We start from the raw sequence: 22789 nt of genomic DNA, 5'->3' as shown, positions 1-22789 counted from the left end.
CAGATAGACATTCAGAGTTAGCGCTGTCTGCCAGATCAGTTTTGCAGAGGTATTCAGACTGACTGAGTTTGGAGTTAGAGTACCTCCTTCTTTTCCCGTCTGTGTCAGTGAGTCATGCTGTCCTGGTGATGACCGTCTCACAACCTTCTGTTGCAGCTCTCCATGCTCTTCACTGAGGAGTGTGATAAAGTCAGGGACACCATGCACGTTCACTCCTTCAGCTACGACTTCCACCTGCGAGTGGTTCACCAGTACCTGGTCGGCTGCCACATGACGCTACGGCAAGGCTACCAGCTCACCGACTTCCTGGACGACTTCATCTCCCATCACCCGGACATCCCCAAGTTCGGCCGCAACCACGTCTTTCAAGGTGATTCTGGTGTTGCTGACTGCATCGAATCCCATGTGATGATGATGATAATGTTTTTTTGATTCTGCCATGATTTCTAGCTTTTCAACATTTACAGCAGCCGCCAGAGCAGCCAGTGAAAGTAAACAAAAGATGGCAACACAGTGAACGGTGTACAGAGCATTTACTAAAGGGAACAAAACTCGAATTCACCAGAAACAAAGACCAGAAAAAAACAAACTGACAAATGAAAAATAGGCCCAAAAATCATCATGTGATTAGAAGCATTTGGACTGTGGGTCAGTGCCCACACAAACACACACTGGTTCTGATGGGAAATACAAACTAAGGATCCAGTTATATCCACCATATAGCTGCACGTCCTCACTAAAGTGCGAATGGCATTCCCCATTTTTATGGTGCGATTAGGTTTATCCAACCTTAAAAAGTGCAAGGTTATAACTTTAATTTGTATTCTTTGCCTCCGGCTTTCAACTTTCCCCCTTTTACCTAATGGTCCCTGATACATGAGATGAAGTCTTTCCACCAGCTTCATTTAACAAAGACTTGCATCTGAAAATGTGTCCGTGTGCTGTGACTTCACTGAAGTTATTCGCAGCACGTTTATGGAAGTTGTGGTCATTTTAAAAAACAAACTCTGCTGTCTTGGCTTAAACTATGCAGACGTGCAGAAAAAAATAAGTGCACCAAGACCTTTGGGAGGAAGTGGTCTGGATTAAATTCCAAACTCCAAACAAAGTTTGGGTTAAACTCCTGTAGCTAAACAGGTAAATCTGAATCATCCACAGTGATGGTTCATGAATTATTTTTTTTGTTCTGAAATAAACAACTTTAGCTCACCTCTTACCCCCCCCCACCCCTGTGGTTGATTTAGCACAGAGTTTATTCGCTAACCTCTGCTAGCACGAGTACTGGAAGTCTACTCAGGTGAATTTGTGTTCATGTTTAGCGTCTTCTCCAGCTCCCTCTGGTGGTCAGTGCAAACCAACTGAAATGATATTCAGAGTAAATATTTGAAATTGTTTCACTGAAAGACGAGTTCAGTCCCTCTGTGTCCCGCCTCCGTTCGGGCGTCACCAGCAGCGCTCTCTGAGCCGTTCTGGATCGATGAGCAGATATTTGTTTTTCCATCAGAGCTTCTCGGGCTCTGTGTGTGCACAGGAACAACTGTGTTTGTCCTTCTGAGCGTCTGTCATTCTTGTGTAAATCAGGGAGCTTCTCCATCTCCACGGGGATGATAACGGCTCACCAGCTCTACAACTACATCACCGACCACGCCAGCACGTATGGCATGAAGCCGCTCCGCATGTCGAAGGCTGCGGTCGCCACTGACAACAAGAAGGCGATGCCTGACCTTCACGAGTATGCCCTGGTGGCTCTGTGGAACAGGTGGAGAAACAGCTCTGACCTCAGAATAAACCTTCTCTCCTCATATCTGCGGCTTAACTTTACCTTTGTTGGCTCCTCTTGCTTTAGTTCGGGCTCCTACAAGGATCTGGACGGTCTGCCCCACCACGATGACTTCGATGTTTCCCTGGTGGTGTGTCACAACGCTGCTCCGTTTGAGGAGCAGTCAGACGGGGAGAGGCATCTGCTCAGGTAAGATCTAGAGACTGCAGCACAGAGGCTGTGTGATAGTTACTCATATCTGGGCTGACACCATGTTTGTTTTATCTGACATGTCCTGACACAACCTAAAGAGGACTGGTGGACGTTTCACGGGCCAAACAAATGTGTTAACAGTACATCACTGAAGGCACTGGATAACCTTGGATAAACTTTTGCTGAGTCTCATCTCGTCCCCTTTCATAGGCTACGCTTCTACGTGATCATGACCAGTCAGCGGGAGCTATTCCCACGCCTCACTGCAGACATGCGCCGCTTTAAGAAGCTTCCTCAGATCCACCGTGATCCCGGAGAGCTGGGGGGACGGCTCTCCCAGGATCGAGCAGAGGCTTCTGGGTCACGTGGTTCTGAGCAGGACCTCTGGGAGGAGGGTTCGTCTGAAGCTTCAGCACCCTTGGCTCCAAGTGATGGCAACGAGTTTTACCCTCTGACAGGCGGTGGACCAGAGGCTCAGGGGCTCCTCTACGCCTCCCCTCTGTTCCCTCTTCTCAACAACGAGGTGGCGTCTGCCCGCAGACAGATCCAGATCAGCGTGGAGCAGGCCATGGGTCACTGCCGCAGGGACAACCTGTGGAGGAGGCTGTTCCACGGCGAGCATGTGGCCCTGGATAAACTGAAGCTGGCCAAGTTGTCGTTCAGCGAGCTGGAGGAGCTGCTGGAGGCTGTGCAGAGCCGATCAGTGGGGGAAATCGACCCGCAGCTGGTGAGACTCTAATTTTAGCCTTAAAATCAAGATTCAGTTATGACCATCAAACATCAGCAATACCAAACACCTTGATTACTAAGACCACAGCTCGACACAAATGAACCGCCAGCAGCTCGACACCCTGTCATTTGAAACGCAAAGCAACACCAGCACACAGCTAAGCATCGGTGCTCCCACAGTATGAGAAACATTTGGAGGTGATCAGGCTCTCGCTGTGACCTCAGCCAGCTGCAGGTGACCTGCAGATCAAACATCAGCTCGCACATACATGTTAGCAGGAGCTGTGAATGGGAGGTAAATGTTCCTAACACATCAGGAGGCTTCAGGATTTTGTTAGTTAAAGGAGGAGCTTTTAAATGATACATCTGCAGCTTGAATATTTGACTTTGCAGGTGAAACCCAGTGAAAGTTTCTGATGGTCAGTGTTGTAACTGTAGTGTGAACGTGTTGCTGCAGGACTGTTTCCTGACCATGGGTCCAGCCTGGTACCAGAGTCTCATCAAGGTCCTGCTCAGTCGCTTCCCTCAGAGCTGCAGACACTTCGACGACAACGGCATCCAGTATCTGGTGAGAAAAAAAGAGTTCAAAGTGGCAAACCCACAGGCCCCTGTATCCATGAGTTTCCCTCTGCTGTGGCTTCACAAACGGGCAGCAAAACGTTACCAGCCAACAACCAAATGAAGGCGTTCCCTTTAATGCTCAGTGTCATCAAGATCCCTTTAAAAAATATTGGAAACACGACCCCAAACGTCATCTCTAAGCACAGCTCCGTTAGTCTCTAGTAGCATTTCTCTGGACACAAATGGGATCATTTAGCAGACTCGAGCTAGAAACACCTGCAACACGTAATGCGACACTGATTAGTCTCACTCGCGTTCAGACTCGATTGTTAGATCAGTCGAGTCAGAGTGTAAAAGAGACCTCGAGTGACTTACAGGCGAGAGGATGGAGCATCGAGCTCAGAGTGAGAGCTCCAACACATGAACTGCAGTAACACATATTTCTTCTGTATCTGTGGAGACAGACTTTAAAACGGTGACGTTTGTGTTGCACACACCTGTTCACCTCGTTCCAGCTAACGTCCACTCGTGTCTTTGTACTTCAGGCTGTTCTGAACCAAAAGTTCACCGACTGCTTCGTTCTGGTATTTCTGGACAACCAAGCTGGAAAAACTGTGAGTTCTTATACACGTCTGACTTATTTTTTCTTATAATAAAGTCATGCAAAGTTCTCAGATTTCATCTTCCTCCCGCAGAGTTTAAAGGTCGTGTTTCGGGAGCCGCTGCCGTTGCAGCCGCAGGCCGGCAGCAGCCCCCCTCCTCAGCTGGTGTCCATGTATCATCACCTGGAGTCTGTAATTAACACCGCGTGCTACAATCTGTGGACCGGACTGCTATAGCACCCGGACCCGAGTCGTGTCTTTAACACGAGACAAATGGAAATGAGAAGAGAAGCTTTCTGCATAACGCTGAGCTCACTGAGTGGGAGCAGCGACATACTGGACTCATGTGCAAGAAACAGTTTTAAATGTTGAGGATCATAAAGTTGAGCAGACACTACGATGGGTTCCCTCGCAGTTACTGTACGAGCCTTCAAACAGCACTGTGACCACGCCACAGCAAAAGCACCTTCCTTACCACTATTGTCAAGAGTCAGACGGGCGATCAACATCCAGATAAAGAGAACTGCAGGCTGTATGCACTTATGGGTTGGGACAGTCCCTTTAAATCACAACGTACAAAATCCTGTTTAAAAAGTGATGTTTTAGATCTTTGTAGCAGGTGAGACATGTCAGCAATATCTCACATCCTGGAACAGATTCAAAAAGGGGCTGAGGATGAAGATTTGGCCAAAGCAGCATCACTGGCTCCTGGTTCCTCGAGGAACTTGAGGTCATTTGCAGTGCTTGATAAGATAATATGTAGCATATATCAAACTGAGTCCTACTCAGTCCAAATACTTGGGGCGGTCTGAGCTGAGTAGGTGAGATGATCTGCAGCTTTTCAGGGCTCATATCTTTAACCTTTAACCTCCACCAACGTCGTGCCAAATCCAGAACCAGTTTCACGTATTTCCACCTCCCTAAAAATGTACTGGTACTAGTAAGCATGGCACCACAAACTGATGATGCCTTGCTGCCTCCAGTTCTTCCAGGAAGTGAGGATAATGAGACGTTCCCGAACAGCTCAGCTGTGTCCCGGGTCTGCAACGGGGTCTCCTCCTGGTTGGACGTGCCCAGAAAACATCACCGAAGAGGAGACGACCTGAACCTCGTCATCACAGACGCAAGAGCTCTGCTGCTTTGATGGGATGCTTTTGGTCACCAACCAAAGCTGGTGTCATAGCTGAGAGTAAGGACATACCTTCACCACCACAAGCTGCTGCAGCTCCATCTGTCAATCTGGAAACAACTCTGAGCATTCGGTGCTCAAAGGCACAAAGGTAGAACGGGTGGACGACCTGGAAGGTGCTCTTTAACACATTCTGATGGATATGACACGGCGAGGACGCCGTCGATGTACGGACAGAAACATCGTGAGCGTGCAGCGGCTGTTTGACATCATTGAGCCTGAGTCAGTGGTCAGAAGGCAGCACTTACATGCATTCTGCACAAATTTGAAGCTCCACATCTTCACTAATGTCTCAGCGTCGGTTTGGATCTCGTGCCTTCTGACAGTATTTAGCTTCACGCCACATCAGTGTTAAAACAAGAAGAGACAGCCCAGATGCCGGTGCGCAGAGTGGGAAGGCTTTTATGTTCAAATGCGTCAAACCTGTTTCCACTTGAACCCCACTGCCATGTCTGTTGCCCTCAAGTGCCTTTCTCTGTTTATTATTTTCTCCCTTTTCCCTTTTTTCATTCCCTAACCTGTGAAGTGACGCCGTTGTCGCTCTGGCAGGAGATGTGTGGAAACACACTGCTGGTGTTATGCAGCGAAAGTGCCTGAGTCAGTTTGGAGAAATGTGACAAAAATTGCCTTTCATAAGCAGGAAAATTGGTCATATTAACTTTGGTGATTTGCATAATAACATGCCACATGTCATCAGCGCCGGGTGGTGGTGTGTACTCTCACACAGTGTGGCTGGTAGTCATACCTCAGCCTGGCACAGGACTGTTACATCACAACAGGAAGGCTCCGTGTCCAGTGTGGCTCCTGTAGGAGTCGCACCCGTTCTGGGAGGGAACCAAACAGGTCTGAGCTTCACCAACTGAAGAGGACTGAATGTTAAACACTGGATTATTCATCATGCAAAATGTGAACTGTAAGCAGACAGCCCTGTAAAATAAAACCTGCACTACCTGTGTCGTGTATATTGTGTATATACAGAACACTTTATACAGTATGTAAAGTTAAATAAACAAGTTACAGAGTAAGAGTGTGCTGAACTGTTCTTCACTGTGCAGCTTCGTGTCGTGACAGAAGCCCCGGACAAAACTTTAGTGCCGGACTGTCCAACGCCAGGCCTCGAGGGCCGGAGTCCCGCAGGTCTCAGATGATCCAACACAGCTGATTCAAACGGCTGGATGACCTCCTCAACATGCCGTGAAGTTCTCCAGAAGCTGCTAATGAACTCATGTGATTCACGTGTGCTGACCCAGGGTGAGATCTAAAACCTGCAGGACACCGGCCCTCGAGGCCTGGAGTCGGACGCCCCTGTTTTAGCATCTTCAATCCTGCAGACGCCAGAATCATCGGCATAAAGCACAAAACGTTTGTTATTACAGTGTGTCAGAGCATTTATTATAGTTCGGGTGTTCAGTCAGTGGGAATAATTTTAAAAAGGCGCAGCTAGTTGGGAACACTGCAAGTAAAAGATTTAATGAAGGCGTTAGCATGAGTCAGTCAGGCGTGACAACACAACACCAGTTTGTGAAAACAATTCAAATTCTGGCTCATGTCTATAAAACGTACTGATTTGTGGTCTCACTGAATGAATCCAGAGTGGTTTTGACACTCATGCCATCCATGTCACATTTTCATGTCTGTGTTATTTTTAAATGTGTTCACTAAGGGTGTGTATCAGAGGTCATTGGGTTAAAATGCAACAGCTGGGATGAAATAGAAAAAGCTTCTTTCAGGTTTCACACGCGCATCTCTGCAACCTTTAGAACAGGATCAAACAGATTTGTTTTTCACCACTATTAGTGTTTTTGTTTAGAGACTGCAATGAAGGGGAAAAAACGCAGATTTAAAAAATAATTTCTCTCGGACGTGACTCTGCAGTACATATTTCATCTCCTCCAGTGCGTCAAATTGATGATCCTCTGACTTCATTTCCATTTTTAAGATGAAGTCACGCTGAGGAAAGTCTGCTTGCACCCACCTCATTTATCAAAGCCTGTGTCAGTGCAAAAGCTGAGTATTTACCCTAGGATGTCTCCGTATTAGTCCACGTGCACAGTTTCACCCTGGGAATGACCTCGGTCACAGTCCCATTAATGTCACACACAATTATGAGCACAGTCCTGGTCTCAGTGCTCACCGCCCAGCATCCAACCAAAAAATAACCAGTCCACTGAAAACCGTGGAAGAGTTTTAAAGAGGATGCTTGCTCTCTGCACAATGAGCAGCATGTTCTGGCCAACAGTTTACGCCAGCTGCCCATCCTGATGCAACAGTTCCAGTATGCAAATGTCCTGTTTATAAGGGGAAACCTGCAGTCAGCTGGGGCTGCAGAAGCCACCTGGATGAGTGAGAAACGTTTCTCCCACTGAAAACGCCACATCCAGATAAACAGAATAACTTTATGGGAACCGCCTCTGATAAGATGCAGAACATCTTCAAGAACCTTCAACCAAGCTCTCAAATCTACTCGTGCAGCAGAACAACAGGAAAAAAGTCTCCAGAAAATCCTCAAAGATGAAAAAAAGAAACAAGCTCGTGGATTGTGTCACGTCCGTGTCACTCACACCTGAGGAAGAGGAAGAGCACCGTAGTAACGCCAGTAAATAAAGACTGGTGGGTGTCTCTGGTGATGCAATTGTCATAGCAACACAAATCGCTCACGCGGTCCTGGCTGAGCTTCAATTAGCACTCGGCACGAGCCGAGGTAGCTGCCTCTTACAGATTCAGCTCATGTACACAGCTGAGTGACTGCTCACTGCAACGATCAACTCTTCCTTCATTTTGATGCTGAACTGCACAAGCAGCCAGTCAAAGCATCACCTGACTGCTCGACACGTGAAAAACATTTTCTCAACTTTGAGTGCAAAAGCAAAGCAGCAGGTTCACCGTTCAGTCGACAGGACGCCATCGCCATAAATACGTCGCGTAAGTTACGACGCGAAGAGGCTGAAATGCGTCCATGTGGAGGCATATCGATTATTAACATAACGTGTTAATAATCAATACATATCTGAAATGTGAGATGGACGGTTAAACCATTCATTTACCTGAGTGTTCATCAGTATGTGCACCAGTCCAGTGGCTCCGTGTGTGGAAATATTTCTTAAGTGTACAAAAGCTGCTGTGGACGCAATCATCTCAGTGTAACGTCTACAGGCCACGAGGGTCAGGACGATGAACACTAATGAGCTGCGCGCTGAAGCAAACCAGAAGACAGAATGGAAAATGATTTGGTGTCGTTTGTAATTAGGACTCCGAGCTGAAAGAAACCACGAAACATGAAACCCGTGGAGTCAGATCCACATTCTGCATCTCGGAGATGATCGACCACCGCGGACTCACCAGCCTCAAGCCACAGGAATGATTGTATGTTTCTATATTACAGCGTGGAGTGTATCAGCAAACCTCAGAGACTGAGCGTCTGTTCATACATTAAACCTCACAGCAGGACAAACAGTTGCCTTCTTTTATTCTTACGATCTCCTCAATGTAAACAAGTTCGCCCAAACAAACTGAAGGTAGCCAGGACAATAAACCTGATCAGACACTTCAAATGACTTACACAGCTGAACATTTTACAGGAGCTAACAATAGCAAAGTGGCTAGAGCCAAAGCCTCGGTATGAGCAACGCATCACAGCATAAACGCTCTGGTTCTGTTACATTAAGCAATAAACTTAATGAAAGTACCAGAAATTTGTTTTAATATATAAATCTGTCCCAACTCTGAGTTTGTCAAATTCATCAGCTAAATGTTCAGGAAATGGTTTACACTTCATTACTTGGACTTCTTCTAGTAGCAAAGCACTTAATCAGCTGTAAATATGAGAGGACCTTAATGCAGTTTGGGGCAAACTGGAAAGTTTATTCATTTCTGAAAATACTATTTTACATCGAAGGAAAGTTTATTTTTCTAATATCTCGGCTACACGTCTCGGAAAGAAAGCCCACTTCAGCACTTTAACTTTTCAGCCCTGAAGGTCATTTTCTCAGACGCCAAAACTTCAAATATAACATTCATTAGTTCATTATTAAATGTCATTATGTTGCAGTTATTTGTTTTAAATGTCGTACCAGGAGTCAAAATATTTCATTCAAAAACGAATTCTTAATCATTTGCTCCATCAGGCTGCTACTCTAAGATTTTTTTCTTAAGAAACACCTTTGATGTCGAGCTTGCCTCTCACAGTCAGTATTTTCTACTTCTGAGCCTTCGGCAGCTCTGCCTGCTCCGTCCTACGTTCCTTCCACCTGATGCTACGAAGAAACTTATGGAAAAAATGATTTGAACTTTTAAAGAACAACATTGCCATCCTGAATCACTGCTGTGAATGAACTGAGTGCACCGATGAAGAAAGAAGCACAAACCCAGCAACGATGAGGAGGAAGTCGTGTATTCACTTCTTTCTACAGTGTGGAAACAGATTCAGAGAGGAGGACACAGGAGTCTGTGCAAAGTCCGCGTGCTGCAGGTGGAGGTCCGTCGGGCTCTGGCAGCTTTATGCTCCGTCACCTCCTCTCAGCACTTTCTGTGAGCCCAGTACTCTTTGATCCAGCCGAGACCCTCGTCTGTGGAGCCTGCAGTGCAAAGAGAGAGTTAATTACGGCTGTTTTCTAAGTCTTTTTCATAATCATTCCTTAAATCACACGAACACTCACCTTGCGGCTTGTACTCACACCCGATATAACCCTGGTAGCCGATGTTTTCCAGTGTGTCGAACAGGTAGCTGTAACTGAGCTCTCCGGCGCTGTCGGGCTCATTTCTGCTGGGAACCTGAGCAATCTGGACGTGACCTGAGAAATGTGGCAACCTATCATCTTGTGATGTGTTCACACGAAACATAAAACCAGGTTTTATGTGTGAAACTGCCCAAATTTGTGTTGGGCAACATAAAGAGCAGAAGTCAGCGCCTGACCAGATACCTACTGTGGATAGGATTACCTCCAGTAACACGGAGGACCTGGGAGTGCTTTTGTCCTTCAATACAGACACGAAAGAAACACGTAGGACTCTTTCATCTGTGCAATGATGTGTCAGAGTGATGCTGAAAATCAGCCCGTGCATTTGTTACTTCTACACTTCAGTCGCGCTGCACACAGAACTAAACTAGACAGGAATACTTCTGCCCAGTGCAGACACAGCCTCTCTGAGTGCAGCTGACAGAGGTCAGTGTCCATATCAAGATTATGAGGTCTGCAAGGTGATTTTAATTAACATCCTTAATGCCACTTGTGTGATAAGACACAGATACCTTTAGTCTGCCTCTGAGAAAGAAAAAAGCATGCTGCTCGATAACAAGGTTCAAGTTTTAAAATGTCATTTACGGCAGCCTACAGTCAGTATCTGATGCTGATGAAGCAAACGACCTGATGGACCTCGTTTCCTCTGTAGCTGCTGTATAAAGGCAAAGCACATCATCAGCAGGGTAAGTCAGTTCCCTCTGCACATCCAGTTTTTGTGCATTATGGCCATTTCCTGGCTCTAACTCAAGCCACCACGCCGTCACCCCCACGAGTTCGAGCACTTTCAGAATAGAAGAGACAGGAAGTGTGAGTGACGGCAGAAATTAATAAAGAAGAGAAGGAAAGACAGGCAGCCTCTGCAGATATTAACCCAGAAGGATTCGATTTGAGGTCTTGACTGCTATAACTGATTTGAGTTTTTAATACCAGATGAACATTTGCATACTCACCAATGACAGGAATATACTTTTGAATGTTTTGTGTGAGGTTTCCATCCATTATTTGCCAGTGAAAGATGTCCTGAAACAGTGTAGACGGCTGTTACGTTATTTGTCTCCACTTTAGACACATTTTGAAAGAACCCACCATCTGCAGTTTCATATTTGGCTTTCCAACCTTCTCCAGGATTGCAGATGCTGCAGACAGAAAAAAGAAGCATTTACATGTGCTGGAAATGAGACGACATACTGAACGTCATCATTACAACATCGCGCCGTTCATGGTTCAGGGTCACTGATGAATAAACATACCAGCTCACATTTAGGTTGGGATTTTCCCGCTTTAGCTGTTGACTAATTTTAATGACACAGTCTGAAGGCCTTCACACACCAGATGCATAAAAACTGTGCAGTTTTTGGACCGATTGTTAATGCAGCAGCTGTAATTTCACTTTTTAACCAAGCTCGATTTTTCGGCTCGGAATAAACCGATCTGACCAATCAGACCACTGCATTTGGTTGGTCCAGCTCAGCGATGATGGAAGATTTCATTGCTGCTGTTGGAAACAGGCTTTTGCATCATTACGTTCACGAGTTAATTTGGAAAAAACAAACTGATGAAAGTCTTTAAAACTTTACCAAAGTCTACAGGTTGCACGTGCAACCACTGCCATTATTCATTTTGATGTCTGAGACTTTTATGACTCTTTGGAGAACAAAAGTAGTGAAACTGGTAACTAAGGTAACAGGAAAAGACGTAGGCAGACACAGCAAAGCAGTGTTAGCATGTCTGCATGAAGGACATATAATACACTCGCATCTAACATGATATCCAGAGGGTCAAAGGTCACGAGTATGACACCTGGACTGAGCCCTGATATTATCATCATTCTAGTCAACCAGTCAACTCTTACTTGAAGCTCCAGCTGAACTCATAGTTTGGTCAGGTCAGCGGTTTTTGATCATTCATATGCAAAAGTAAACATAACGTGTTTCTTGATGTCAGTTCAAGGGTGTTTAGAGTGGGCGGGCTTACCCTGATGAGGAGAGTCCAGAAAATACCCGGGGTCTGTAATCCTGGTGTTGATCGGTTCAATCAGTCCAGTGATTCCTTCCTAAGAGCGATAGTGTGATTGGTGTAACTTGAATCATATTTTTCATTCATTATACACATTTTAGTACCTAACAGGGACTCAAACCAGCAACCTTCAGGTTACTAGTTGCCAGTTTCAAACTCTGGGCGTCTCATATTTTGCTGCCCAAGCTAACATCCCAGACCTGGCTCACCACAACGTACTACAGGTGTCCAAAGTAGTGACTGTTGACAAAAATAGTTACCGAGAAATCCAAACGTTTGGGGAAAAGCCTGCACACTGTCCACAGAAGAGTCGAGAACATCGCCCCCGAGCACAGACCCTGCTGTCCTGTCAGAGGCGCTTCTATCTTTGCTTTTACTCTGCTCAGTAAGTGCAGAGTGGAAAAGGTTTCAACAAAAACACATCATTTTGAGTCATTTTACACAAAACTATAGCAGCCGCCCCCCCAAAGGAACAAATACAATCACAGCTGTTGGCTTTTACGCTGATTTTACCAGATAATGCTGCAACTACTAGAATCAGGATTTCAGCAGAGAAACAGCAAGAATAAAACTGGAGTTTTAGTGTGTGCCAGCTTTGGTCTCTATTAAATTACAGTATACGAGCACATATACAGCCTCACATCATGGCCTTACTTTCAGCAAACAGTTGGTAAAAGCCAATGTGTCCCAGTGCCAGCCCTAGAATGGATTCAATTATGTTTTATTGTAGGTCTATTTTGCAATGACTTCTAGAAGCTCCACACGAGTGCAACTGTATGTATTAAAGGGATAAATTGAGCATGAAATATTTGAAATATCAAGATATAAACTGTCTATTGTGGTATAGCCTAAAATCATTGTCCACAGGCCATTACACCCAGCTCCATCTCTGTTCATATCTGGCAACAGTGCAGCTAGAAACGATACAGAAGTGCTTCAAACGCTGTCGCAGGTCAGTGTCGGGGCTCGTCCACGTGGATGCACATGCGGTTTTCAGAGTATTTCGCTGAAAAGCAGCCGTGTCTGACACCGGAGAGTGGAGGGCTGGGAAGCGGTGACAGGGACGCCAGCTGAGGTGGAAAGTCACTGACTGATGTTGCAGTGGGCGTGGCTCTCAAGCAGAAGTTTGTGGAGAAGCAAACGGCTACAGAGCACTGAGTGACTCTCACGTTAGCTCATCTCTGTGCGACAGCTTCAACCACTGGAACAGATCCAGTTGTTAGCGTGGAGATCCTCTTTCTCAGCCACGACACCAAACCGCCTCCACGTAGGCTCAACCCACTCAATTAAACATATATTTACCTTTGCTGTGCTCATCACGTGCACTCTGAAACTCTGCCTTTACTCGAGTGCAGGGATTAAATCCTTTTTCATGCCCAAAGGGGAATGCATTCATGAAAGATTTATGACTGCACTGCCGTGACAGTAGTGGTATGTTGGATAGAGAAGGTCACTTACCTTTGAAAGGATATCAGCGGCATATTTCAGGTTCTGCACAAAGACCGCCTCCATTCCCTTAGCAACCGTCGCTCTGTCAGAGTCCACGGGAACTCTCCCAGCCATCAGGTGAATCCTGGAAAGGAAATGTAGAAAAGATGGCACACAGGAACATCTATTACTCTATTCTAGCTTTTAAAACACATTTATAAAGACTGCTTTTGTGCCAGACTTATTAACTCATTCACTGCCAGCCATTGGCAGTGAATGAGTTAAACCCATTGACTCATTCACTGCCATTGACGGCTATAGACGTCAATTGCAGTGAATGAGTTAAGGGAGCTGAGCTTGTCCCAAATTGGTCTGAATCGACCTTTTTCGCAGCAGACACGTTGTCTGGTTAAAGCAGGTGTCATTAACAATGCCTGCGTTCTGCTGAAATGTGACAATGAGTCTGCACGAGCAACACCAGCAGCTAAATGGATTTGTATTTTTCACACACTGTGCCAAATCAACATGGCTTTGTTCAACTCTGTACCTGCAGGGCAGCTTTACACACCTGAGAACAAAAGTGACACACAAAGATCTCCAAAAGGTGCGTTTGTTTGGTTTATCAACCATCTAATCAAACTGGCTCAAATTATGAGATAACTCGGCGGCAATTACAAGAATTAAGAGACAAACAAGCTTTTCAAATTTACGTTGCCAGCTGCTCGGAAACAAAACAGAAAAATGAGCCGACAGATGTTGAAAAGAGACGTTTCCAGCACGTTCCAGGGAACAGCCGGGCGCTCGGACACAAGGGGCTGTTTTATGACTCGCATTTGGCAACATGTCCCCTTGTTTGCAACTGTGGTCAGTCTAACACGCAATGATGTCCAGTGAGGATCTGGAACCATAACGCCATGTCACAGGTCAGCCAGCATCCTCTACATGAACAAAGCAGTGGGGATGATGTACGCTTTAAGTCCAGATCAACACACAATGTCTTCACTTAACCTTTAGTGGAAACGCGACGCTCCCGTAACTGGATAAGACAAAAAGGAAACGCACACTGCAACATGAAGTAGAAATTTCTGCTTTACATCTACGGAGCATCAGCGAACCTCGGCGGACCTCTCTAAAATCTCGCACCATTAGACAGCACCATTAAGAGGCTTAGCCCGCCCCAGAGCGGTCATCAAGAACCTTACGCTGAAATTTCCTGTAAATTACTCCGATTGTATCAGGGGACAACGCCAACGGGCGGAGTTATTGATTGCTGTGACGTCACGCCTATTTACATGAACTGAATTGACTTTTCCTGGTGGTACTTTGGTCCCGACCACAGTGGACTCTGGTGTCTGCTGCACACAGCTGCTTCTGTTCGCTAAATCTCTGCAGCCTCTGAAGACAGCATATGTTGGCAAATCTGTAGCCTCAGATGCCAGAAGTGTGATTAACTTCATTATAACACATCCAAAAGATATCAGGCAGTTAATGCATTTTATGAAAAAGTCACAAAAACCAGCAAAGCTGTGACTGAAAGCTTCCAGTAACCAGAAAATCTTCAATGCAAATTTTGAAGATGAACCAGAAAATCAACAGGAAGTTACAAACCAACTGCTTTGACTGTGTCCAGAACATCTGTGCACGGTGCTGAAGAGATATCAAATGAAATTAAGTTCAACTATTGCTGAGCTTTACTTTCATTAAGTACCAGCTGGTGTGTCGTGACTTAATCAGACGATAACATAACGGAGCGACAAATGACAACAACTCTCGAGGAAATGAGGGCTGTGCAATAAAATGCAAAAACAATTCAACACATCCACCAGTAAATCACCTGCTGGCTGAACCTGCCAAAGCAACCGCAGCATGTACCAGTAATGCTGCGGTTGTGTCACTGCCAGCACAATGAAAATGACCTTTGATTTTCTTATACTTTGTATAACATTTGGCAGAATGAGTGGACACCATGTGGAGAAAGCAGTCTTTGTGTTTTAAAGTAAATGTGTTTCGGCTGCTGAGAGCACAATGTTTTACTTAGTGAAGGAGCACTTACATTTACAGAGTGGTATTACTAGGCCATAAACGTTGCCTGGTGTTCAGCAGACAGTGTTTGGGCTCTTGCTGGCAGCCATGCCTCTTACTAAAGTGCCTTTCTTCTAGCTGCTCTACTATCATGGCCCGAGAAACGTCTGAGCCTGGTTGACTTGCAACTGTAAGTAAGTTAATTTTATTTATGCCGCACTTTTCAAGAACAAAACACACAAAGTGCTTCACAATGTGTTATAAAGAAAGCGCACAGATACAACAATTTAAACCATGTAAATGGATCCAGCTAAATAAAGGCAAGCTTGTACACAAAGCTGAAGTCCACCGGGAGCGAGTTCAGCCTGGACTCACTGCTGGAACAACCAGCATCACTCAGTACAGCTCACTGAGAGAGACAGCTGACCCCAGAGAGCAGGGGGGGTGATAGTGTCCCATTTTTATATTTACAATATTTAAAAATACTGTTGAAAAAAGCTACGAACAGCTGGGAACAGCAGCATTATTGGTGCAAACTAAAACTGAAATTCAAACCTTGGTTTTGATGACTGCTGTCAGTGATGACAGACGACCTGTTAGTGTGAATTTAATGTCACAAGCTGCCAGCAGAAGCATCATAGTATAACAGCAGTGACACAGTAACAGATGCAGTTGGACTGCAAACATTCAGCGAGTAATTTGAATAATTCCATCGTAAAAAATTCTCGACACAAATTCTTTGCTTCGTTTAACACACGGCTCTGGAAATGTGAGCCACTGAGAACAGAACTGCAATACAGGTAATACAACTTAGGAGCAGCAAGTAAACAAAAGGTTAAGTTAATTAAGTTTATTAAGCCCGCCAATACTGACAACACCACAGCAGCAGAGATGATGATGGTCTAACATGGAGCCAGAGTTTACACACTGCGAAGAACAAACCTCTGAGTCCAAAGACGAGGAGTATGTGGTCAATGTCCCCGCAATTAGCTGAGCTGACGACATGGAATATGTTGACGGGTTAACCAGAGATGAGCCGGAACCACGCAGGTGGCCAGCGCCCCCCAGGGAGACGAGGACGTGCTGGACGTGTGGTTTGTTGAGGGATGAGCAGGAGAGCCTATCGCAGTGCGCCGCTACTGCTGCGTCGGCCGGCCACAACGACGTGTCTCTTTTTCCCGTGGACTGACCCTCTCCTCTGCCAGCTCAGGACACGTTGTAATTCTTATCCTCCCACCGGAGCCCATGACGGCCAAAAACTGGCGTCCCATGTTCCCGACTTGGTCTCTGAGCTGACCGCATCATGCAGCAAAATACTGTCACCTGTGTCACTGTGGACCTGGATGGTGCTGAGGAGGCTGGCTTAGCTGGAGCTGTCCCTGGCTGCTTATCTGCCCCCGTCTCACAACCACGGTGACGGTTGCCCCACAACTCTGCCGTTCACGCACTGCAGCTTCAGCACGCGCAGCTGGACAAGATTTATCGGGCTCAGGCACTGCCGCTTCGTCACAGTGCTCCAGACGTACCAGGCGATGTCCCTGGTGGTGCTCGGGCTGCTGGTTCCTGCAGACAGCCCGCTGGCACTTCTCCTTAACAAGGTCATAATCGCCACTGATTAGATCCTTCGTGCGCCCCGCTATGCAGTAGTGGTATGGAGTGCTGCACCCTATGCAGCACTGCCTTGGCAGAGGGATGGTGTTGATGGGAGTGGCACAGAGGTACCTGTGGCTGACGCTCTTTGATTTCCCAGACAGGGACAAGGCTGTGTATTTGACGAACCAGTGTCTGCTGCTGGGCTATTCGGACCATCACTGGAAGCAATGCAGGCTGGATTTGATCTGAGGAAGAAGCAGCTCTAGCTCTCACAGGCCTGCCACTCCTCTGCCGACCTGCGAGAGAGCGGCGCCCACGGCTGCTGCGGGTGACCTTGCAGCGAGCGCACAGCCTCCGTATCGACTTCCACACCAGCAAACCCTCGGGCCCAACAAGCCTCAGCCCTCCTATCTCTGGGACCGAGTGGAGAATGGGTCCAGCGGCAGGGAAATGCTGCTTTTCCCTCTCTGTTGCTGTCCAAGAGGCACCACTTAAGTTGTGTTTAGGTTGTCGGCCCCAGACAACACTGCACTTTTCTACCACCGTCTACGAAGCACAAACCCCCTGCACACGAAATTTCTCAGGTTGTAACTCCAAGTTTGGGTATATTGAATTTTCAGGTGACCAAATCAAGTGTTCCTGCTGTGTTTCATTGCTGTGCCCCACCAAGGTGTCTCCAACAAACTATTAATGTACACGGTCCTGTGTTACAATCAATGAAAAATGCTTATTCAAATGCTCAGCCTGCAAGCGAGTGAGCCAGGCCAGGCAGGTGATGCATTTCCCCATGAACACACTGGCAGCGTTAGCACCCCTCAGAGAGATGGGTGTTTGCATCTTATCTGGACCACTGGGCTCTCGTAACTTGCTAAACAGAGGAGGTGGCGACATAGCTTTTGCTGGAGGATGCTGACGGTAACCACAGCTTGCATGTTAGCTCTCTGTCCCTGGAGGGAGCCCTGGCTGCTGCACCAGGGCTCTCCGACTGGCAGTGTTGTTTCACAACGTGGTATCCACCACTGCTTCTCTGATGGGGTGGGGAGCTCTGTGTGATGGCGCATCAGTGAGAGGGATCTGGACCACAGCACAGGCTGCACATCGATCACTTACTAGCAGTGTTCTCAGCTCTCAAGCATTTTCGTCTGATTCTGAGGAGCCAGAATATCCAAGTCAGGATGGTCTCTTATATAAACAGGCAGGGAGGGGTATCTCCAGTTCTAGAGAGAGCACATCGGCCCCGCATGTCCTCAGTTCATCATGATGACAGGTTCAATTTGACAGCTAAGGGTCTGCCCCCAAGCATGGTAGCAGCAATCAGGAGCCTCATATGCTTACAAATGGGCAGCCTTTGAGGAATGGTGCCAGGACCATCCCAGTTATCCATTTCGACATTCCTGCAGGAGCTGCTGGATAAAAGCATTTTTTTTCTACAATTGAGGCTTATTAAGCAGCAGACAGGGTGAGAGCAAGTGCACCTCCCCTTGCTATGCGTTTCTTTGAAAGGGCTTCACGGGCTGAGACCCGTGGTTAGGGTCCGCGTCCCTGTATGGGACGTCTCTTTAGTGTTGGAGGCCCTCTGTGTATGCGAGTATGTGGATATGAAATGTCTTTCATATAAGACTGCATTACTTCTTGGTTTCCCTTTTGTAATTATTCTGATTACTTGAAGAATCAATGCAGCCCTATTACACAGCACAAGACAAATGCAAGCGTTCGTATGACTACACGCTTGTTAATAATATATGCAATTTCTTTGTTTCTCAGGTTGGAGGTTAGGGGATAAAAAATGGATTTCAATTTACCTCTTACAGTCCAAAGCTCTGGCATACTTCACACTTAGATCCAGTCCCTCTCTGAACTCTGCTTCTCTTCCAGGAACTGCTCCAAGACCGAGATCACCTGCCTTTATATCTCCTGCAACACACACACACACACACACACACACACACACACACACACACACACACAACTCTTAAGCTTAATTTCTGTGTGTTGAATGCCTGCTGTAGTGGGTGACATCATTGTTAGTGTTTATGATGCGTCTTCATTGCTCTGCCTCCGTAAGTGAAACTGATGATCTTGTTGCTCTGGGTGATTAATAATCTTGAACGACAGTTACTTTTAATAAAACCCTGAGGAAGAAATGAGGACTTCAAAACCAAAACTATTCACAAACTGTCAGAGCCGTGAAAATAGGGAAAACTGTTTGTCTATGCTGGCAGATTCCTACCCAACATATCCTTGTTCTAATCAATATATTGTGTTTACACTAGAGATGGACCGCTCCGATATTACGTGTCGGTCCGATACTGACCTAAATTACTGGATCGGATATCGGAGAGAAATAAAAAATGTAATCCGATCCATTAAATATCACAAGAGCACCTCACAAAACTTGCCACATGGCATAACTCTGCTCATAACCGTAGCACGTCGGAGCAGTGTGGTCACGTGATAGAGCGGCTGTGGTGCGAGACCTGTCGGCGGTCTGGTTGAGTCTCGCTACCAAACCAGCATTTCATCTCCGAGGAAGTGATCCCAGAGAAGTAAAGCAAGTGTGTAAGTCCATCTCTGAGTGTTTGTAAAGCATTCCAGCTGGAGACTGCCTCCCCCTCCCTCTCCTGCTGCTACTTCAATCATGAAACTGATCAATGATCAGCTGATCGGCTTTTCTCTCGTTTGTTTTTGGCCCACTTTGCATTTCAAGAGACACCAAAGGGAGGTGCCTGGGAGACATCTTAACCAGTGCCCAAGTCACCTCAACTAGCTCCTTACAACATGCAGGAGAGTCAGCACCTCGGAGTCAGAGTCTGAGTCCTACAAGTCTGAGGCCACAAAAACAGTGGAAGTCTCCCACTGTGTTGGAGAAGAGACGCTGCCTCAAGCAAGAGAGTTCAAGCATTTTGAAATCTTATTGGACCAGCAGATTGGTGCAACATCAGCAGTATTGCAGGTATTGTATTGAATTGTCAAGGTGACGAGAGCACCAAGTTGAAAGACTGAGACAGTCCATCTACGTCCCAACTCTCATGGAATTTGGGTAATGACCAAAAGGTCGCAAACTCATGCAGTTGAAATGACAGTATGGTGGCTGGGTTCATTCTTAGAGAAAGGGTGAGAGCTCAGATGACTGGAGGCATAGTGTGGAGTAGAGCCGCTGCTCCAGCATATCGAAAGAAGACAATAAATGCAATACTTTTGTTAACCCCTTGAATTATAGCTTAAAGTCTACACTTCAATCAGATTTTATTTATTTATTTATTTTAAATGATCAGTTTCTCCCTTTATTAACCACCTCTCAGTCAGCTGAGAGGAAACATTAACACGTTTCGCCAGAGAGCCACAACTATAAGGCCACCCTGCCTCCCCCTCAATGACATGTGGGACAGGCTCCAGCCCAACTGTGACCCTGAACTGGATAAGCAGATGATGCATGGATGCGGTAAGACTAGGGGTGGAACAATCCTCAAACAGACTGAAACTGTGACACAAACACAATGCAGCGCTATCGTCCTGTACTCACCCTGTACTGAAACTGCATTAGTTACATTAGAATAGCTCAAATGTAGTATTTTTGGCTTTGTAAAACATGCCAGTAGTAGTGGAGCAGTAGCACTACCTGACACAGGCCTGACTGGCTTTGTATTGGATTTAATTTGTATTTTTAATTTTCAAATTGGCTTATTTAAGAATATTTGTCATTAAAAGAAAAACAATTAATATTTATCGTTTTAAGAAGGTCGTGGGTTTTTTCTTTTATTGTTGTGCACTCCCACCCGGGAGGAAGTTGCTCTCCACGCCATTCTTCAGCATTGGTAGTTAACATGAACAGCTGCGTGTAACGGTGCGACCCCCTCTAGTGTCTACCTGGCGGGGTGTTGATAAGGACGACCTCCACCCCTGTGGCCTTTCTGACTCTCTGAAGCTCCTGTAGATCCGAATCGTACAGCCACGCTGCCTCCACAGCCTGAAATCCAGCCGCGGCTGCTGCTAATATTCTCTGGCTGAAGTCCGGAAGCTCTGTGAACAGCCACGAAATATTCGCACAAAACTTCAGTGGAGCCATTCTGTTAAACTTCCGAGGCCAACGACCGAGTTCAGCCGTCCAGCTGAACTTTCTACGTGCTAACAGACAGGGAGGAGCTACGCTAAACTAGCTACATTTCCGTCGGTCTGGACCGGAAATGGAAAGCAAACCTTTCAAAATAAAATAAATATTATTTGAATTTTTATGTATATAGAACACAGTTCCTTGAAAATGTTCTGACGTAAAGCTAAAATATAATTAAAACAAATCACCATTGATATTCAATTGTTTTACACCACATAAAACCATTCGGGGCCGAACAAAATTCATGAAATAATTAGAGCCCTTTATTGTGAAAAATAAACCGGAAACGTTAATCTTAGAACGTCAGAGGAGACCGGTGTTATCGTCACGTGATTGGCAGCGTGCGTCCTTGCTTGTTTTTCTAAATCCAGTACGATTATAATTTTATTTAATCTTATTTTATTTTACTTTGTTCATTTTATTCTACTTTATTTTACTGTAAAATTATACCTTAAAGTATAAATAATACAAAAATAATAATAAAAATGTAATATAAAAAACTAAAGAAAAAGTACAGCAAAGAATGACTTTTAAATAAGATTGTAAGTATGCGGATAAATGTAATCTCAGGTAGGAAAATACTGTTTTCCCAAAGTTTTAAGTGTTTTAAAATACACTGTCTCCAAAACAATAATGAGTTAAAAACAGTGTTAATGTAATATGTTCAACTCCAGCATCTCAATGTTTGTTTTCCTTGTTGCTTTCTTTTCTTTTCTTTGTTCGTTTTTTGCTTGTTTGTTTGTTCTTTTGTTTTATTTAAAGACAAATCACAAATGCAAAAAAACGTATTTCAGGACAATGTTTTTGAAATAAAACTCTATTACTGAACTGTACATTAATTTACTTACCACACACTTACAAAAAACTGATATCATACATTATTGCTCTGGTTCATTTGATTCTTTATTGTTTGACTTATTTCAGTCTTTTTTCTTTCCATTTAGCAGTTTTGGTTCGTTATAAAACATCTGTCATGTTTATCATTGGAAACCTTCAGATTGTGAGGTTTGGCAGCTCAGTTTATCCCCAGTTTGTGCTCTTACATGGGCTTCTAGCTAACAACAGCTATTCACATCATCCATATGTGACATTTTTCCATTGTGAAAAGGCTCTTTTAGTAAGTTCTCAGCTTACATCTGTGTTTCCCATCCTGGATTCCAGCAGGCTGCTAGCTGTGGTTTGATTCTGAAGCAGAGGTGGACCTTGGGGTTACAAATATAGTTTTTGTTGTGCTCTGAGCTGAATGTTTTTTTCTCAATCCAGATATGATATCCAGCAACAATATCAACCTTCTGGGTTTTCCAAACATTGCAGATCTGTATCTTTTAGAGGAATTGGTGCTTATCTGTGGCCTGTCACCTACTGATAGACACAAACCAGGGTTATCTTAACTTGAATTCACAGTAGCTTACTTTCTCATTAAAAACATATTAATAGACTGTAAAGGCTCAGAAACAATCATGGTCTGCTATCTCAGTTGTAAATAACTGGATACAGATATTAACCTTATGTATAGTGTTTTGACTAGAACTGGTCCTTTAAGTTGAACATAATATTAGTGTCTTCTTTCACCTGTGCGGTCCTGTCACCGCTTTGAAACATCGTGTGATGTTGCCCTGGCAATGAGTCTTTACAGCACCATGGAGGAATTTTGTCTAACTCATCTTTGCTTAACTCATTGTTGTAATTGAGCAACACTGGAGTGTTTTCAAGCATGGACTGCATTTCCAAGGCCATGCCCCAGCATCTCAGTCAGATTCAGGTCAGGGCTTCGACTACGTCACTCCACATACAAGTCGCACATACATGTTTCTGCTAAGCCATTCA

The 22789-nt window shown here is 45.3% G+C and overlaps 2 protein-coding genes across 13 annotated transcripts in view; one reads left to right on the top strand and one right to left on the bottom strand.

Annotated features, from left to right (window-relative positions):
* The window catches only part of szt2 (SZT2 subunit of KICSTOR complex), a 106654-nt gene extending 100561 nt beyond the window's left edge, over window positions 1-6093 (top strand). For all 10 annotated transcript variants that reach the window (XM_086263529.1, XM_086263525.1, XM_086263522.1 and 7 more), the window contains 7 exons: window positions 157-370; window positions 1582-1759; window positions 1847-1969; window positions 2183-2699; window positions 3159-3269; window positions 3808-3876; window positions 3958-6093. In XM_086263529.1, coding sequence (XP_086119655.1) covers window positions 157-370; window positions 1582-1759; window positions 1847-1969; window positions 2183-2699; window positions 3159-3269; window positions 3808-3876; window positions 3958-4101 — 1356 coding nt within the window. In that variant the 3' untranslated portion in view covers window positions 4102-6093. The remainder of the gene's footprint in view (window positions 1-156; window positions 371-1581; window positions 1760-1846; window positions 1970-2182; window positions 2700-3158; window positions 3270-3807; window positions 3877-3957) is intronic.
* Window positions 6094-8482: 2389 nt separating this feature from the next.
* On the bottom strand, window positions 8483-21019 carry hyi (hydroxypyruvate isomerase). 3 transcript variants are annotated; one of them, XM_086263533.1, is made up of 8 exons: window positions 20719-21019; window positions 18654-18765; window positions 13267-13381; window positions 11767-11845; window positions 10909-10928; window positions 10743-10812; window positions 9709-9843; window positions 8483-9627 (listed from the first exon to the last, which is right to left on the bottom strand). In XM_086263533.1, the coding sequence occupies exons 1-8, from the start codon at window positions 20915-20917 to the stop codon at window positions 9569-9571; spliced, it is 789 nt and encodes a 262-aa protein (XP_086119659.1). In that variant the 5' UTR covers window positions 20918-21019; the 3' UTR covers window positions 8483-9568. The 3 variants fall into 3 exon arrangements, with proteins under 3 accessions (XP_086119659.1, XP_086119657.1, XP_086119658.1); XM_086263531.1 differs by having other exon boundaries at window positions 8485-9627; window positions 10743-10830; window positions 10879-10928; XM_086263532.1 differs by having other exon boundaries at window positions 8493-9627; window positions 10879-10928.
* Between the last annotated feature and the right edge of the window lie 1770 nt (window positions 21020-22789).

The sequence above is a fragment of the Aulonocara sp. 'chitande type north' Nkhata Bay genome, linkage group LG15, assembly GCF_057382095.1.
Source record: "Aulonocara sp. 'chitande type north' Nkhata Bay isolate Kocher_YH1m ecotype deep benthic linkage group LG15, A_spYH_male_GT1.1, whole genome shotgun sequence".
In the NCBI taxonomy this organism is placed as follows: Eukaryota; Metazoa; Chordata; class Actinopteri; order Cichliformes; family Cichlidae; genus Aulonocara; species Aulonocara sp. 'chitande type north' Nkhata Bay.
The sequence above is the reverse complement of the archived record's forward strand: the minus strand, read 5'-3'. Positions and strand labels throughout refer to the sequence as shown.

Coding starts and splice junctions, on each gene's coding strand:
- hyi (XM_086263531.1), bottom strand. CDS start 20,917: ATGGCTCCACTGAAGTTTTGTGCGAATATTTCGTGGCTGTTCACAGAG. Junction 18,766..20,718: donor CCTTATCAACACCCCGCCAG/GTAGACACTAGA, acceptor TGTGTGTTGCAG/GAGATATAAAGGCAGGTGAT. Junction 10,929..11,766: donor TCTGGACTCTCCTCATCAGG/GTAAGCCCGCCC, acceptor TTCTGTCTGCAG/CATCTGCAATCCTGGAGAAG.